The 19,194-nt window shown below is 41.1% G+C and overlaps 1 protein-coding gene and 1 pseudogene across 1 annotated transcript; one reads left to right on the top strand and one right to left on the bottom strand.

Annotated features, from left to right (window-relative positions):
• Nucleotides 1–728: 728 nt before the first annotated feature.
• LOC129438555 (NLR family CARD domain-containing protein 3) lies at nucleotides 729–18,328 on the bottom strand. Its single transcript, XM_073862926.1, has 9 exons — nucleotides 18,118–18,328; nucleotides 17,028–17,112; nucleotides 16,772–16,855; nucleotides 14,973–16,700; nucleotides 14,509–14,682; nucleotides 13,810–13,978; nucleotides 11,089–11,267; nucleotides 2,584–2,757; nucleotides 729–1,446 (listed from the first exon to the last, which is right to left on the bottom strand). Exons 2-9 carry the CDS (start codon nucleotides 17,066–17,068, stop codon nucleotides 1,218–1,220), a joined length of 2,778 nt encoding a protein of 925 aa, XP_073719027.1. The 5' UTR covers nucleotides 17,069–17,112; nucleotides 18,118–18,328; the 3' UTR covers nucleotides 729–1,217.
• On the top strand, nucleotides 9,176–9,292 carry LOC141361781 (5S ribosomal RNA; annotated as a pseudogene).
• Nucleotides 18,329–19,194: the final 866 nt, after the last annotated feature.

Raw genomic sequence — 19,194 nt, 5'->3', positions numbered from 1 at the left:
ACTATATTACATTATACTAACAGTAGTACTGGTGCTAATGGTGTATACATTTCACCTGTCATGACATTTTCCTACTATGTGGATTTAACTTTAATAACATTGAGATGATCAGATCAAGTTCGGCTAGGTTGTATGATGGAGCAGAGAAACTGATATCAGGAACCAAGATAAACACAGACAGACAGTGTAGTTCACTCAGTGTCATGTCAATATTTTGAGGGGTTCATTTATAGACAAAAGAGAAAATAAAACTGTTAAATTGGCACAAACAGGGAAATGGAAAATAACAGCTAAGGGAAACTGCTATCTGCTTGTATTACCCATCGAACACTCCTGTGCCTTAACAGAAAAAGTTAAGAAATTGCCTGGGGCGAATATTTTTTGTGAGGATAGACCCTTATATAATTAAGTAATTATTTGCAATGGCCGTTGAATAAGACTGTTGAATAAGAAAATAATGCACACCCAAGATGATAATGGACAAAAATGCAGTCTTTTTTACAGTCTATGGTCTGTAACTCTTACTATGACTATTTGGCTGAATAAAGACATCCAGATATATAAATCATTATCATCAAACTCCAAATTCAGCTCAAAGTTCATGTTTTCCCTTAGGAGTAATGGGTGTAGAAATGTCTGCTTAAGTGAAAACAATATGGTTTTGAATATATATAGTTATATAGTGTAAAAAATAAATATAATATAGTCTGAGTAAAAACTGAATGATCTTAAACTTACACATTTGTTTTTTATTTTCTGAGTACAAAAAAAATCTTATGCTAATCTTATACATCTCTGTAAAACATATACATAAACACATTGTGTACTTTTGAAAACGTACAGCTGTATTTATTTAGCATTTGCACTTTTATAGACCTTTTGCGAGTCGACGTCAGTTACGTCACGCGCGCATGTGGTGGCAGAAAAACTGTGGAAATGAATGAAACACGAGTGAAACGAATAATATAATTCTCTAGAAAATGTTTTGTTGTGCTGTTGAGTGTCAGAATAGGAATGCCAAAAAAGATGACCTTCATTTTTATAGTACCGTCGTCGATTCATACTGTAAAAATAATTGATTTACCAATAAAGAACAGCACATATACATTACATACATGCACACAATTAGTAGCCAAGCCATTTAACCTTTTAATTTATCTAAAAAATAAACATAACAGTTTACGGCTAAAACTCTTCACACAGCTATTGAGAAGCATTCACTTTCTGCCACCAGTTGGGCTCCGCCCGTCATCTCTGTTTACACGGAAAAGGTCTATTTTGTTCAGTTTGTAATTTGGATCCTTTGCCATATCAGAGATCAGCTTCATTTCTAAAGCTCCCAGATGATTTCCATGCAGATACAATTCTCTCAGGTGTGATCGTTTTGATCTCAGAGCTGAAGTCAGAGCAACACAACCTTTATCTGTGATATTACACTCACACAACCTGTGGATAACAGTAAAAACACACGTCACTCTTTCATTAAAAAAAACGTGTTTCATTTACTTTCCATTTATCTGTGCACTTTTTGTCTTCACTAATCAAAAATGTTTCTTGTGCTCCTGAATATCTTAATGGTATAGCGTTGGATTAGCAGCGTGAAATGTCATGAATTCGAACACACATGCTGATAAAAGTTGTATACCTTGTAATGCACTGTAAGACACTAATAGCGTCTGCCAAATGCATAAATAAAATGATTGCTAATAAAGTGTCAAAAGTTCCCTGCTTATGTTATTAGTTAACATGCCGCACAACATTTAGTACATGTATATGCAAGTGCTTTCTTAAATATTTCACAGCGCAATTGATATAATAAGTTCGCGTAACTTTTATCCCCTGGTTTACATCTGTATTTAATGTTGTACACTTAAAGGAACAGTATGTAAGAAATTTATATCAATTAATCATAAAATGGCCCTGATATGGCACTAGACATTAAGAAATCATTTTTATTTCAAATACTTATATCACTGACAACAGTGCTCCGGCCAGGATATTGTCATTTAAAAAGTGGAGTTGCAGCCCTCAACTGATGTTTATGTTGTCATGTTGTGTATTGGCCACCAGTTTTGTGATTGCAGTACCAGTTTTGGCCACAATCCTACATACGGTTCCTTTAAAACTACTTAAATACTTAAATAAGTGTGCAATCTGAATGATCTAACCAATCAGAATTGCATACAAATACATTCTCATGTAAAGTTTACATTAAAGTCTGTACAAAAAAGGAAAAAAGCCATTTAATGTCCTTTCTATAGCAGTATGCCTTAACCCTGCTGTGACACTTAAAAAACCCTGTTCAAATAAATGTTATTCTTCTCTAATAATTATTGCAGATCGAATATTCGACAAGTCACGCACATCCTTAATTTTCATCATCATATTTTACCGACTATTATTGAATATTAGTTGTTGCAGCCCTACAATGAAGTTATTCTTCATATGTTGTTAAGCACAACATTAGCAGTGGCACAGTGTTTATGGGTTATTAAAAATTAGCATCATCTTATAGTTCAGTGGTTAAGTCACTCTGATAATGGATAATGTCTATCTGAGAATGATTATTAGAGATGATTTTACCACAATAGCTCCAGTTTACATTGAGGATTCTTCAGTACATCAGATAGCAGCTTCACTCCTAAATCTCCGAAATTATTCAAAGACAGACTCAGATCTCTCAGGTATGATGGGTTTGATCTCAGAGCTGAAGACAGAGCAGCACAACCTTCCTCCGTGATATTACAATCAGTCAACCTGCAGAAAACAATGATAGAAACACTGTTAGTGTGGGGATGTTTGAGCAGTGTGTCATGAATTTCCATTAAATCCTGATGTAATCACGTTTTGTTTTATTATCTAACACCACAACTACAATGTATGAGACAAAAACAATGACCATATAATATGAAAAGTTTTGTGGCAGTTGTATAAAAGATGTGTTAAAAATGTGTATATAAAACCGCCAATAAAACCGAAGAAGCAGCATGAACAAGTTGGAGTCATACTGATACAAACTGTCTCAAGTGTTTTTGCAAACTGTTGTTGGGCATTTAAGAGGTTAAAAAATTTGGGGTTTTAGACACGAGAACAAAACAACACTTTATGGCCTTCCTAAGGCAGAGGAAATAAAAAAACTGTGGTTAGAATTTATGTTTAATACGATTCCGGCACAGTACAGTCAGAAGTTGAATATATGCTCTTGGCATTTTTACACCAACTGCTTCGTGAACCGTTCTCTGCCAATGATAAGTTTTTCCGGCAATCTGAACTTCCGCTATTATCCACCAGATGATGCTGCTTCCAAGCAGTGGGCAGATGCCTCGCATTTGCACGGGAACTGAACGACCCCGCTTTCCACGAGTTTCCTGCTGCCTTGCAGGTCGGCCTTGGTTGGTCAAAGGCTATGGGAGTAAACCCAAATAGAAAATCCGGTACGGAGACCCGTAGGCAGTTGGTTGACTTAGCTTTGTGATGCCTTCTGGCACCTCCTGCAGCTGCGTTGGCACCGGCTGTATTGGCTTGCCTTTCCGCCGGACTTTGCCAGCAACGCCGAGAGGGGGATCCTGGCACTGGGCACTCTAGGATCTCCAAACTATTCGCCCAGGCCTGCACCTGGAGAGGTCACTCCAGCTTCGCTGTCTCAGCATAGACTCAACACGGGGAGCAGCAGTCACCAGTGATAAGCCCAGGCTCGTTTGGCGTAGAGCCGGGCGCTAGGGGTTGCTCTCGACGGTGGGAGGAGTCTTCTGACTCCATTGGGAAGTTACCACCCGCCTCAACCCGGGCAGCCCCGGGCAATAAGGTACTACCTCGCCACAACTTGCTTGCTTCATCGGGTGCGTGAAGCTTAGACAAAATCGACAGGCTTGTTGTAAAATTGAGCACCAGGCAAACACCGGAAGAAAAAGAAACCGCCAGCCCTGCGACTGGCAACCTGGAACGTCAGAACAATGTGTCCTGGCCTCTCTGACGATCTCCAACAAGTAGATGACGCCAGGAAAACCGCCATCATCGACCGTGAGCTAGCCAAGCGGAACATCGACATCGCCGCCCTCCAGGAGACACGCCTCGCTTCCAGTGGCAGTCTCAAGGAGAAGGACTACACGTTCTTCTGGCAAGGTCTGGAGTCAGACGAGCGCCGACTCTACGGGGTTGGCTTTGCAGTTCGCAACTCCCTCCTGCTATCAGTCGAACCACCTTCACAGGGAACTGAGCGTATCCTCTCACTCCGCCTCAGTACCTCCTCAAGACCTACACACATCTTTAGCGTCTACGCCCCCACACTTTGCTCTACAGCCGAGGCCAAAGATGCATTCTATGAGGAGCTTGAGACAAAGATTAGAGAGATCCCAGTGAAGGAAAATCTGTACCTGCTGGGAGACTTCAATGCCCGGGTAGGCGCAGCCCACACCTCCTGGCCACATTGTATTGGACACTTTGGCGTCGGAAAGATCAACGAGAACGGACAACGACTACTTGAGCTCTGCTCCTATCATGACCTTGCCATCACCAACACCTTCTATTCCACCAAGTCCCACCACAGAGTGTCTTGGAGACATCCTAGGTTGAAGCACTGGCACCAGCTGGACCTTGTTATTACCAGAAGACCCATGCTGAACCACGTGCTCCTCACGCGCAGTTACCATAGTGCCGACTGCGACACAGACCACTCCCTTGTCGGCAGCATGGTGCGTCTCCAACTCAGAAGGACCCACCGCTCCAAGCAGAAGGGCCGGCCTCGCATCGACACAGCCAGAACCTCAAAGCCTGAGCTGCGTGAACACTTCGCCGAAGTCATTGACAAGACCTTGGAAGACTGCCCCAGACAGTGCCACAGCACGCTGGGACTTTATCCGCGATGCCATATACCAGGCAGCCTCAGACACCTTTGGAAAAAGGGTCAGGAAGAACGAGGACTTGTTCGAGGTTGGGATAGAAGAGATGGAGCCTGCCTTAGCTGCCAAGGGTGTTGCGCTTCTCAAGTACAAGAGGAAGCCCTGCAAGAAAACACTGGTTGCCTATAGAGAAGCCCGCAACAACGCCAAGAGGGTGGCCCGTAGGTGTGCTAACGACTACTGGCTGAAGCTTTGCAGTGACATCCAGATCTCTGCAGACTGTGGAAACACCCATGCTATGTACCAGGGGATAAAGAAAGCACTTGGACCAAGCGTCATAAAGATCGCACCCCTCAAGTCTACATCTGGCGAAATCAAGGACCGCGGCGAGCAGCTGGAGAGATGGGTGGAGTACTATGGGGAGCTGTACTCTAGAGAGAATATAGTCACTGACACAGCCATGGAGAACATCACCTCACTGCCCAGCATGGAAGAGCTTGACTCACCACCCACCATCGAGGAGCTCAGTAAGGCCCTTGACTCGCTGTCTTGCAAGAAAGCACCAGGCAGTGATGGAATCCCACCAGAGGTTGTGAAGACCGCAAAAGAGAGCTCCCTCCTCAGGCATCTCCATGAGCTTTTGCTACAGTGCTGGGAAGAGGGAACGATTCCCCAAGACATGCGGGACGCGAATATCATCACGCTCTACAAGAACAAGGGCGACCGCAGGGATTGTAACAACTATCGTGGGATCTCTCTCCTCAGCGTTGTGGGAAAAGCCTTCGCCAGGGTTGTCCTCAACCACCTGCAGGTACTTGCTGCCCGCGTGTATCCCGAGTCACAGTGTGGTTTCCGGGCTAAGCAATCAACCATCGACATGGTGTTCTCCCTCAGGCAGCTGCCGGGAAAAGTGCCGCGAACAGCGACGTCCCCTGTACCTTGCCTTCATCGACGTTTGATTTAGTCAGTCGCTCTGGCCTCTTCGCCCTCCTCCACAAGATTGGATGCCCCTCCAAGCTTCTGAAGATGGTCGAGTCATTCCACGACAATATGTCTGGTACTGTTCAGTACGACGGAGTGTCATCTGACCCCTTCCCAATCAAGAGCGGCGTGAAACAGGGGTGTGTCCTGGCCCCGACACTTTTCGGCATATTCTTCTCCCTGCTCCTGCGCTATGCATTCAACGAGTCCGAAAATGGCATCTTCCTTCACACACGGAGCGACGGGAACTTATTCAACCTTGCCCGGCTCAGAGCAAAGACCAAGGTGCGCAAAGTCCTCATCCGGGAAATGCTCTATGCCGATGACGCCGCCCTCACTGCTCACACGGAAGCTGCCCTTCAGCGACTCATCACTCTCTTCGCGGAGGCATGCACAGAGTTTGGCCTCACCATCAGCCTTAAGAAGACCAACATCATGGGGCAGGATGTCAGCACCGCTCCCAAAATCACCATTGGCGAACACACCCTGGAGGTGGTGGACAAGTTCACATACCTCGGCTCTACAATCTCCAGCAATCTATCCCTGGATGCTGAGCTTAACCTGAGGATAGGCAAATCAGCAACCACCATGGCTCGCCTTACGAAGTGTGTGTGGGACAACCCCATGTTGACCCTTAATACAAAGATGAAAGTGTACCAAGCGTGCGTGCTCAGCACCCTTCTGTATGGCAGTGAGGCCTGGACCTTATACACGCACCAAGAGCGAAGACTGAACGCCTTTCACATGCGCAATCTCAGACGACTCCTTGGCATCACCTGGCAGGATCGCATCTCCAACGCAGATGTTTTGGCTCAGGCAGGCATGTTAAGCATGTTCGCCACCCTCTCCCAGAGGCGCCTTCGCTGGCTTGGACACGTATGCAGGATGGACAATGGCCGCATCCCAAAGGACATCCTCTATGGCGAGCTTGCCACTGGAACACGGCCAACCGGTCGACCTGCCCTACGCTACAAGGATGTCTGCAAGAGGGATCTGAAGTCGTGCAACATTAACCCAGCAGATCTTGAAACAGCAATTTCTGACCGCAATAGCTGGAGTGCAAGTGTCATAACTGGCATCAAGCAGGCTGAGGAGAAGAGAGGAATCCAGCATGAGGAAAGGAAGAGCCGTAAGCAGCAGAGAACCCAGCCTACCACTGCTCCCCCTATAGTACCCACCATGGCCCACATTTGCAGCAAGTGCGGCAGGAGCTGCAGCTCCCGTATTGGCTTATTCAGCCATAGCCGGCGCTGCTGCCCCACAGCTAAATAAATAGTCAGGTGCAGAATCCATTGTCTCTAGAGACAGAAGGGTGCCAACAACAACAACAAGGTGCTCTTACCCAACTTATACAACCCGGAAGCAACCCCTCACATCAAACAGTTCAAACTCAGTGTATGTTTTGATCATCGCTCTCAATCAGACTTCAGTTTTTTGCTCAAAATTTGTTATTTTTGAAGAAACCTAGTTCATATTTGAGAGGTGATAAAAAGAGAACAAATTAAGGTAGGATGAAATGATGTTTTTTGGTTGAAAGCAGAGGGTCTGTTCAGACCGATGATCAAAACATACACTGAGTTTTAAGTGAATGCTTTAGTAATTTATAAGTTGGGTAAGAGCACTAGAGGTCGACCGATTTATCGGCCAGCCCATATTTAAAAAAATCGGCTTTGGCCGATTTTGCTGCAAAATTAGGCCGATTAATAGGCAGATGCATCTGCGGGCTCCTAAGCGTTGTTGTAGAACTCGTGACGCTGCAAGCAGATCGCTCCCGTGTCTGGGAAGCGTTTCTCTAAATTGATGAGATAACTTGTCAATGGCAGGGAAAGAGTTAAACACAGGTGCTTTATTTAATAAATAATTGCATTTAAAGTCTGTAAAATAATACATTTAATTGTTATTTGGTGTAATCATTTCTTATGACCTTTCTAGTCTGTCTGCTTCTGAGAAGGTCTGTGCATGCTTGCTTGAGGAATTTCCGTAACGAATGTCATCGCCTTTGAACTCTCTCGATCGTGCTCAAACTGGTAAGGCAATAACTGATACCACAGTGAGGGACGCAACATTTCCAACACGCACTGAACACAGTTGACCTATAACAGTAGATTAAGCCATCCGCCCAATCTGGACATTTGGGGAGGTGGGTTTTAAGGAAACGGGTGCTAAATCCGAGTGTTTTAATTGACGAGCCAAAATCGGTCAAGCACGTAGGTAACTTATAAGAATAATAATGCATTCATTTAAGTTTTAATCACATAAATGTACTCTGGGAGACCAAAATATTACAAAACATTTTTACCACAATAGGTGTTCTTTAACCAAGTAAAGGCATTTAACTGGATGTTTGTCAAATATCTCTCTGATTGATAGTTATAGACCCCTTGCACGTGACGTCACGCTCTACTCGCGCGAATTATGGACGCCATGATGGACAGCGGAAGTGCTATGTCGTAGACGGACGGCAAGCCGAACAAATACGTGTTTGTGTTCTTTAGGGTCATTAAATGGTTATTTCGTGTTGCTATGATGCACCTACCATTACAGAAAAGTGGCATAATACATTATTTTTACATGAATGTTATTGTTTAATGCTGCAGTGACACCATACATTTCATAGCTGCCAACTCTTATGCGGCTTTCACATATGATGCGGTGTGCGCTGCGAAACCCAATCAATTCAATTTCTTGCGCCGCGCGAGGGCAGTTTTTTGTTGCGCCGAGCAAAGCGCCAGCGCAGCGGAGCACAGCTTGCGCTCACGCCGCGGTCAAAGTTCAAAATAGTTTAACTTTTGCGCTGCGCTCTGTGACGATTACCCGCGCGGCATCCAAACAAGCAAAATGGACGAAAGCTTACACTCGGGATTCTCAGAGCTTTATAATACAAGTGTATGCTCCTACAGACACATCGGAAGGAAAGCCGTGTCATGGAAACACGTAGCAGTTCAAGTTGGCATGTCAGGTGTGTTTTAAGTCAAGCAGCATTATTGTAGGTAGGCTTAAAGTTACGTGAAATGGAGACGAGCAACATCAGTCTCTGTATTCCTCATCGACTATTTAACGCAAATATAAACACTGTAGTAATTTATTGAAAACCCCGCCTACTTTGGTCTGGCCATCAGAGCACAAATTGCTTGGCTGCGCAGAACCCAGCGGCGAGCACAGCATCCTATGTGAAAGCTGCTTTACGCATTCACCGTGAGACCCACGCAATTGACCCCATTCTCACGCCACACATCCATTTTCACGATGTAAGTAGCTAAACCAGTGCTCGCAGTACTGACACTTTTATATTTTAGCGTACCTTCACTGTCTTTTGCGTGCCACCTTCTCATGTTGCTGGTACTTTGCTGCAAAGAGCCAGCAGCCATATCACCCTGTAGCCCAAGACAGCTTGCCCACTGAAGCTAAGCAGGGCTGAGCCTGGTCAGTACTTGGATGGGAGACCACCTGGGAAAACCAGGTTGCTGCTGGTAGAGGTGTTGGTGAGACCAGCAGGGGGTGCTCACCCTGTGGTCTGTGTGGGTCCTAACACCCCAATATAGTGACAGGGACACTATACTGTCAAAAAAGCACTGTCCTTTGGATGAGACATTAACCTGAGGTCCTGACTCTCTGTGGTCATTAAAAACCCCAGGATGTCTTTCGAAAAAGAGTAGGGGTGTGCCCCAGCATCCTGGCCAAACTTGCCCATTGGCCTACTAATCATCCCTCATACTAATTGGCTATATCAGTCTGTCTCCTCTCTACTAATAAGCTGGTGTGTGGTGGGCGTTCTGGCGCAATATGGCTGCTGTCGCATCATCCAGGTGGATGCTGCACATTGGTGGTGGTTGAGGAGATTCCCCCGTTCATATGTAAAGCGCTTTGAGTACTAAGAAAAGCGCTATATAAATGTAATGAATTAAAGAGCATTTCACTTTGTGGCGCTGCGCAGGAATTTCGGCAGCGAGGACATCAGAGTACCGCGAGAGCAAGTCGAAATGTTACAAAAGGGTACGCCTTTACCTTTGCTCTCGCGTTACTCTGATGTCATACGCCGATCAGTCAGCTCCGCACCAGTCGAACACACAAAGCGTCAAGGTCTGGATGAAAAGCAGAGACCTGCCAGGATTCCACGCACGCAGATACCCTCAGAAAACAGCAATTTTAATCAACACCATCACTCGCGTGTGCATGTTTGCAAGCAGTACAAGCCTGCGTGATGTTTGCGGTGACAGGTTTTAATAAAAGAGAAAAAAGTCAATTGATATTTGACATCTATAAACAATAATATATACGAAATATAATTATATGGTCTTGACATACACATCTGTTGCTTTAGTTTAATATTAAACTACTCATTTGGTTTATTTGATTGTGACAGTCCAGTCCCTCTATCACCAATCACAAATCATCACTTTACGCTTCTCTTTCTCAGTGGATAAACTGAATCAAAGCTGCTGTTATCTGCAGTTATACATTTTACAGAGACCAGTAGCCTATTCATTAGATTTTAACTGAACTTTTTCGGCACTTTTATCAGAAGGAAAGCATAATAGATGTGTATAAAATAATAGTAAAGACTCTAATCCCAGGCATTTAAACTCAGTAAAAGCTTTTATTTCAATTTAATTTCTAAAATATGATTCGATTTGTATTGTGAACCATTTTAACGCAGTCTTTCCCAACTATTTAACACAGAAATGGCTAAAATCCACACTATTATCAATTGGCAAATGGTTAGGACTTATATAAAAAATAATTACCACAAACCCCCACCCCCCAAAAAAATCTCACTCCAAGCTGAAGTTGCTCAGAAGTTGGCAGCTCTGCAGACTTTTGAAAGCCTTAAGATCAGCACCAGTGTATGGGGATATCCCGTTTGCCACAAAGTGGTACAAATCATGCGGGCTGAAGTCGGGCAGACTTGGCGTTTAATGAGGTCCGTGAAAATTAAAGGAGGAAGAAGGTAAGGGTCGGTATCCAGTCCCGCTATCTCTAACTTCTCTAAATAGCGCTTTTTGTGAGGACCTACCAAATGCCCTACCTCGACCGATAACGGCACAACAACTTCCTTAATATAAGAAGCCATGCATTTTAGTGTAATATATATTTAAACTGTTTAAAACTAATCAAAAATCCCGCTCCTCTATTACTAATCAACCTAGTGCGTCAGTGATTTTGCCGTCCAGCATGGCGTCGTCACGTGGTCTAGGTCACGTGTTTGCAAAGGGTCTATATAAAGTCTTTGAGAACCACATCATGTGTGACTACAGAAAAATGACCTTACTTCAGCATCTCCAGTTTACACTGAGGATTCTCCAGTACAGCAGACAACAGCTTCATTCCTAAATCTCCAATTGTATTATTAGTCAGAATCAGTCTTCTCAGGTGTGATGGGTTTGATGTCAAAGCTGAAGACAGAGCAACACAACCTTCATCTGTGATATTACAGCCCCTCAACAAGAGAACAATGACACACACTTCAGTCCCTCAGATCACAACACACATCAGATCAACTTGGACTTGCACTCATATTAGGCATGGTTGCCTTAAACCGTGCCCAAGGGTGAATGTCCTACTCCCCCACAGGCTTGCACTTGCAGGGAACTTTCATCGATCTGTGCCAGAGTACACTTTCATCATTAAAGGTCCTGTTCTTCCTGCGTTTTTGAAGCTTTGATTGTGTCTACAGTGTCCAATATAACATGTGTTCATGTTCCACGTGTAAAAAACGCATTATTGCTCACACAATTTACTTATCTCTATAGCGCTGTTTTCAAGGTCCTAAAACGGGCTGATGTCCTTGTTCTATGTAACGAGTTCTGATTGTGTAGTTTGTTTAGTGTGTTGTGATTCGACCAGCAGCTTAGCTTAGCTGATCCGTTTGATCTTAGTTGGCAACTGACATATTACTGTGGGAGGAGTTTAGTCAAAAATTTTTGCTATTACGTCATTCAACTAGGAAGTATAGGACTGTAGTCCAAACTAAAGTTTGAAAAATGGGATCAGGAAAAACAGGACCTTTAAGATGCAATTGTTTTGAAGTAAACAGGAAGTAAATCTGCCATTCAACACTAGAACCAATCGTAATGTTAAGTTTATGGCTTCTATTTTAAGTTGTTTGGGATTCAATGACACTCAGCCCTCTCACCATGCCTATCCACCTGTTTATCGAACGTGAAAGTAAGTGATGTGACCACTGATCTATATAAATGACTGGATTGCGCATGACGTCACACTTGTGAAGCCACCGCGCCGACATGTTGGTATACCCAAGCGTTCTATTAAATCAATGGACGTTATCAGATTTTAATAATAAAACATCACTTTACTAGTCTTCGTTTTTATATATGAAGTTACCCTGTCCATTATTACAAAACAAACGTCCTAAGCATGTACATAGTTAGTTACTGAAAGTTGTACATTTTGCTTTTTTAATCAGTTATTATACATTCATCTTCATTACAGTATTACCAGCGGCCGACCGCAGCATATTTAGTATTAATGACAAACGTGTTTATTCTGAAATTTAAATAAATAATTATGCTTTGTACCGTATGCGCATGCAATAATTTGTGGTTTTGTAATTATGTATAAACTTACAAGTGACCAAAACTTATTCAGAGAAATAACGCTGACCGTGCAGCTGAATGTCACATTTTTTTTATTTATACCTGTGTCATTAACAGAGTGCAGCAGACACACTTACCTTAACTTTTTTTTTATAAATTCATTATCCTTCCCGATTAAAACATAAACATTGCAAATAACACCAGAAATAACAATTAAGTTGCGTACACATCCTAAAAAATTATCTTGTGTGACTGATACGCTGTAAACTGGGTAAATTTAGATCATGATTTTGAATGGAAGTCAATGACGCCGTCTGCCGGTTGGGTATACCAAGATGGCCGCTCGAACTCTGCGCGGGCTTCACATCACGCCTTTACGTCAAGCGGTCTATGCGCAATCCAGTCATTTATATAGATCAGTGGATGTGACGCATTTCCTTTCCGGTCCGAGACTTCCGTTTCAATAGCCAGCCGGCAGAAAACAGTATACTGGGAGCACACATAAAACATGATTTAAACAGTTAATATTTACTACACCTGTCATGTATAAACCAGTGTGAGGATGATATTAAGAAATGGCTTGATATATGAAGATATATTCAATCATTTTGTGTTGTTGATCAGAGGTGACGGGGTCTTCAATGCGCAAATATAAAAGCACAGAAACATACCAGTATCTTTACAATGGGAACGTCAGTCAAGTGTTTGTACATGGATTTTACCAAGACTTCATGTTTTTAACTTTTCTGGGGCTGGTTAAAAATGTCACAACTGCAATGTCACTTTGCAATAGACTACCATTAGCTTTAGTGGTTCACCGGAAGTCATAAACAGGAAAGTTCAAAGATGGCGGCACCCACATTTACGTCAAGAAACAGGTAGATAATAATGCATAATCGATCCATTGCTGATGCTGCTCAGACGTTTACATAACTGTTCCCCTTGTGCATCAAAAGTTTTTATGAAAGTCGCACAACTGATGTCTCACCCTTTTGAGAGCGATCACAGTAGGCAAACAAGGCTTTGGGGATCAAATTCACCTGGTTTGAATAATGCATGTATGCGGTTATTTACTGTTTTCATTTGTATTTTCCAGCACAGTTTTTATGTATAAAGGAGCAATGCTCACGAGGTTACTGGCTCTGACTCACTCTGGATGCTCTTGGTGTCAGTGTTTTGATTTCACCCTGCTGGAGTGTTGATAGGACTTTATTTCTCTCTGCTGGTTCTCTCTCTGAATTATGGTCCTGTCTGTCAGATACAATCTTGCTGTCTGGTCTCTGGAGTATACGTAATACAGTCTTGAGCTCTTTGTGTTTATGTGGTACACACCCAGTTTGTGATCCCTGTCTGATCCTTAGCAGTCTGTCTAGCCTGTAAACTACTTGACAATATCACTCTGAGATTCACATCATGTGTGTATGATCTTACAAGAGTTTCTCCAGTTTACAGTCAGGATGCTCCAGTAGATCAGAGAGATGCTCAATTCCTGAATCTCCAAGATTATTCCCAGTCAGATTAAGTTCTCTCAGGTGTGATGGGTTTGATCTCAGAGCTGAAGTCAGAGCAACACAACCTTCAGCTGTGATGTTACATCTCTTCAACCTGTAAAGACCAATGACACAGAGATCAGATCAAGGTCATTTTGAAAGATCATAACATATCTAAAAATGGAGTCACCCAACATCAGACAAAGTCTGGTCTGATGCCTGAACTTTAAACTATTTTGTCACGTTTCAGGACATGATTAGAGAAAGATTCATACAGAAGTTTATATAATTCAAAACATTATTTTCATAAAGTTCTGCCTGTGTTAAGTGTGTTTAATGTAAACAGATATAGATGTTAAAAGTGAAGTGAGAGTTTCTTGTCTGTCATCATTATTAGATCTGCAGTATCATCTTATTGAGGATCAAATCATGTGAAAATCAAATCACACTTAAACTAGATTTCATTACGTAATAATTGACTATGATCCTTTGAATAATGTAAGGAATAATTGAATATGAATTAAATAATGCACACCCAAGTAATGTGTAGTAATGTGGCACGATGCGAAACAGAGTGTGCATTATTTTCAAATAATTCAAAGGACCGGAGTCAATTATTCCTTACATAATGTCATGGCATCTTACATTAGTGTGTCCATTTTAAATTCAGGATTCTTCAGTACATCAGAGATCAGCTTCACTCCTGAATCTCCAAGATTATTATGAGACAGATTCAGATGAGTCACAAGCGATGGGTTTGATGTCAGAAATGAAGTCAGAGCAACACAACCTTCATCTGTGATATTACAAGAACCCAACCTGTAGAGATACACAGACTTTAAACTCTTCTGATGCTATAACACATAACAAACATGTGAATTTAAATAACGTTTATTTATCTATTTAAAAATGACGAGCGATCTTTTAATTCACACTTTAAACTCTCAAAAATGTGTCTGACTAAATTACATTTCATAGATCAAAAATCACTTCACGTAAAGATTAAGCTTGTAACTACTGTTTAAATATTACTAGAAAAAAAAAATCACATTTGTTTGGAACTACAACATTAATAATGTGTAAAGAGTAAAGTGATTGTTTATACTTACTCAACTATTTTGTATTCACAAATGACAGGAAGTAGCTTCTGAAGAACTTTCTGTGCTTCAGAAATGTTTTGTTTTTTAACAATACGATTCATGTGAAACCCATTCAGCTCACGTCCTGAAGTCAGCCACACAAAAATTAAAGCTGACCACTGAGATGAAGAGATTTTGGCTTCTTCTAATATTCTAAACTTCAGAAAATTTTGGATTTCCATAAGTAGTAAATAATCACCCAGTTCACTCAGACACTGAAGCAGATTGATGGATATCTCAGGTGAAGGATTCTCCCTCATCTTCTGTTTGATGTAACTGATTGTTTTTACATTGTTATAAGAGCTGCGTCCTGTCTGTATCCTCACACCTCGTAGGAGATTCTGATTCGACTCCAGTGACAAACCCAGAAGAAAACAAAGGAAAAGATCCAGATGTCCATTTTTACTCTGTAGAGTCTCATCTATAGCTCTCGTATACAGATTATGTATTGAAAGCTCATGTGTTTGAATCGGTTGAATTTGATCAAACACATTAAAGTTTTTGTTCATAATATTGAGGTGCACATGTAGTGCTGCTAGATATTCCTGAATGCTCAGATGAACAAAGCTGTAAACTTTCCTCTGACACAAACCAAACTCCTCTCTGAAGATCTGAGTAAACATTCCTGAGTACACTGATGCTTCTGATACATCAATGCCACACTCTCTCAGGTCTTCATCACAGAAGATAACATTGCCTTTCACAAGCTGCTCAAAAGCCAGTTTACCAAGTTTATAGATCATGTCTCTATCCTTCATGTTCTTCTTAAAGTTGTCCCGCTGTTTAATGTTCATCTGAATGAACAGGAAGTGTGTGTACATTTCAGGGAGTCTCTTGGGGATCTCTTGACTCTTTGCTTCACTCAATATTCTCTCTAGAACAGTGACTGAAATCCAGCAGAAGACTGGGATTTGACACATGATGTAGAGACTCCTGAATGCCTTCAGGTATGAGATGATTTGATCAGACAGACTCTCATCATTGATTCTCTTCCTGAAGTATTCCTCCTCCTGTGGATAACTGAAGCCTCGTATCTCTGTGACTCGATCAACACAATCAGAGGGGATGAGATCAGTTGCTGCTGGTCTGGAGGTGATCCAGATGCGAGCAGAGGGAAACAGATTCCCCTTGATGAGGTTTGTCAGCATCACGTCCACTGAGGTTGATTTACGTACATCACACAACTTCAATTTGCTTTTAAAATCCAGTGACAGATGACACTCATCCAAACCATCAAAGATGAACAACATTTTATATTTATCACTGAAGATTTCCATTTCTTTTGTCTCTGGGAAGAAAAGATGAAGAAGATCTAAAAGACTGAGTGTTTTGTCCTTCAACAAATTGATCTCTCTGAAAGGAAGTGGAAATATGAGGTGGACGTCCTGATTCTCTTTCTCTTCAGCCCAGTCCAGAATGAACTTCTGTACAGAGACTGTTTTTCCAATGCCAGCGACTCCCTTTGTCAGCACACTTCTGATGTGTTTGTGTTGTTCAGGTAAAGGTTTAAAGATGTCATTACATTTGATTGGTGTCTCCTCTGCCTCTCCACTTTTACGTGTGATGTTGAGCTCTGTGTAGATCTCATTCAGTAGTGTTGAGTTTCTCTGCTTTGATGTTCCTGGATACAAACACTGAAACTTCTCTCTCAGATTAGATTTAAATGTGTTCAGGACTTTATTAAGTTTAGAGTCACGGCTGTGAAATGAAAACAGAAGTTAGTGAAGTACATGTAGAGAGCAAATTTGGTTTTTGAGTCTACAGTTTACCTGAATTCAGGACACAAATATCGTGGTTGATTCACAGACTGCTCAAACTTCATCTTTTTACAGACGGGTTCGGTTATGACTGACCTGGAAGAGAATCAAATACATTTCTGAGATGTAAATTAAACTTTTAAGTAATGTGAACAACACTGTGTTAAAATGTGAAGATAAAATTTCCTACAAATAATCCAAACATGTCCCAACACTTAACAAAACACATCTCAATATAATCATATAATTTCTATGAATGTTATGTCACCTTTGGCCAGGCCATCTCTTCATTTCTATTGGTGGATCCATTGATCAACTCTTCATAGACACACAGACTTTGATCTCTTCTGATGCTATAACACACAACAAACATGTGAATTTAAATAACATTTATTTATCTATTTAAAAATGATAAGCAATCATTTTATTCACACTTTAAACTCTCACAAATGTGTCTGACTAAATTACACTTAATTCATTAAAATGATGCAGGCTATTCCAGAGATGGGAGTGTCTGTTTCATGCATTTGGGCGTTGCAGTAGCACGTGCTCTGGATACGCGTGTTTGTAATGTTTAATATTTTGCTTTAAATGTAAAATTATGACAGAACATGTAATTTATGAATTTAATTTTAACAAATCAAAATAAAATATACAAATCCTACTAAAGTAACGTTAGCCTACGTGTTTTATATAACTGTTTGCTTATAATAAACACAAAGAAATTAAGAAATAATGATTAATAAAATGCATTATCTTTATTAATTAACATTACCATTCCGGAGTTTAACAACTTTGAACAGAGTTTCTTATAACGTTAATTATATTACAGTGGCCAGTCTTAACAGTGTTTGATATTCAGCTCGTCTTGATTTAATTATTTTATTTTGCCGAATGCGAAAAAACATTCATATCTGAATGAATGGGACTCAGGAAATACAATATACGCGCATTTACGGCAGATCACGTTGGCCAAAACACGAAATGAACCGCGTTTTCAAAAGATATTGCGTGCAAACACAGACATTTGCATTCGGACGGGATTAAATTTCTCAGAGGACCTCTGAGTTCGGCGAAAAACAGTAACGTTAGGTAAATTGCTCTGGAATTCTTACGGAGGTCGTCAGAGAAAAACAGACATGGCCGATTCGGACGGGATTAAAAACAAAGAGGACCTCTGAGAAGCACGATTTTCTCAGAGGTCCCCCTATAAAACGAATCCCGTCCGAATAGGGCTTTACACTGTTTAAATATTACTACGTGTATAAAAGTGATATAGCCATATGTGATATAGTTAAATACAAATAATGGCAAAAAAGAGTAACGTTAATCTGCAAAACATGAAGTAAACACTTTACCGGATTTCGTTAAACCGTTTCCATCACTTCCGTTTCCGCTACCAAAGATAAGCATAACCGCTGTCCATCAGGTCTGGAGATTAATTAAGTTATTTTCCTCTTACATACATTTAGGTATTTAAACAGAATGAAACGATTAAACAAAGCAACTATGTCCTCAGTTGTTACCAGCGATGTTTGGGCGGTCCATTTGGATCATGTGAAGAACCTCAGCCAATCATTATGAGCTGTCTTCTTCTTCGTCTTCCTTTTAATGGCGGGTAGCACCAACTTTAAAGGTGCATTATCGCCACTTACTGTATTGGAATATGGACCAGTGTTTCAGCCTTACATTATGTTAAAAAAAAAACACACCAAATTCTCCCAATCAGCCCTGTTGTTTTAAGATAAAGAAATAAACGTTCTAATCCATTATTTATTATATTTTTAAGATTTAATTCAACCACTCCGATCTTGCTAAGTTCATTCCTCATTATTTCTCGTTCATTACTATATTTTTGACATACACAAATAACATGTTCAACTGTTTCCTCTAGTCCACAATGATCACATTTTCCTGGAGGCATGGAGAGATTAATTAAGTTATTTTCCTCTTACTGACATTTAGGTATTTAAACAGAATGAAACGATTAAACAAAGCAACTATGCCCTCAGTTGTTACCAACGACGTTTGGGCGGTCCATTTGGATCATGTGAAGAACCTCAGCCAATCATTATGAGATGTGACGTCAGAGGAGGCCTTTAGTTTGTGGTTCAGGTAAAATTGCAGACAATTTTTTTTTTAAATTTGTTCATTAATAAATAACAACAGCTTCATTAGAGATACATATCAGTTATATTCGTCACTAAAATGAAAATCTTAGTTGTTGAATTAAAAAACGCCACAGAAAGAACATACATTTTAATCTATGTTATTACACACTATACAAATACAGTATTCTCTCTCTTTCTCAATCTCTCTCTCTCTCTATATATATTCCATTAAATGCAGCAACATAAGCATACATGACAATCATAAAAGTCATCAAAATTCAAGTCTTAAGTTAAACTGAAAATAAAAACAACATATTTACTGAC

Source organism: Misgurnus anguillicaudatus, chromosome 24 (genome assembly GCF_027580225.2).
Source record: "Misgurnus anguillicaudatus chromosome 24, ASM2758022v2, whole genome shotgun sequence".
NCBI lineage: Eukaryota > Metazoa > Chordata > Actinopteri > Cypriniformes > Cobitidae > Misgurnus > Misgurnus anguillicaudatus.
The sequence above is the reverse complement of the archived record's forward strand: the minus strand, read 5'-3'. Positions and strand labels throughout refer to the sequence as shown.

Coding starts and splice junctions, on each gene's coding strand:
- LOC129438555 (XM_073862926.1), bottom strand. CDS start 17,068: ATGGATCCACCAATAGAAATGAAGAGATGGCCTGGCCAAAG. Junction 13,979..14,508: donor TTTAAAATGGACACACTAAT/GTAAGATGCCAT, acceptor TGGTCTTTACAG/GTTGAAGAGATGTAACATCA. Junction 11,268..13,809: donor CTGACTGTAAACTGGAGAAA/CTCTTGTAAGAT, acceptor TGTGTCATTGTT/CTCTTGTTGAGGGGCTGTAA.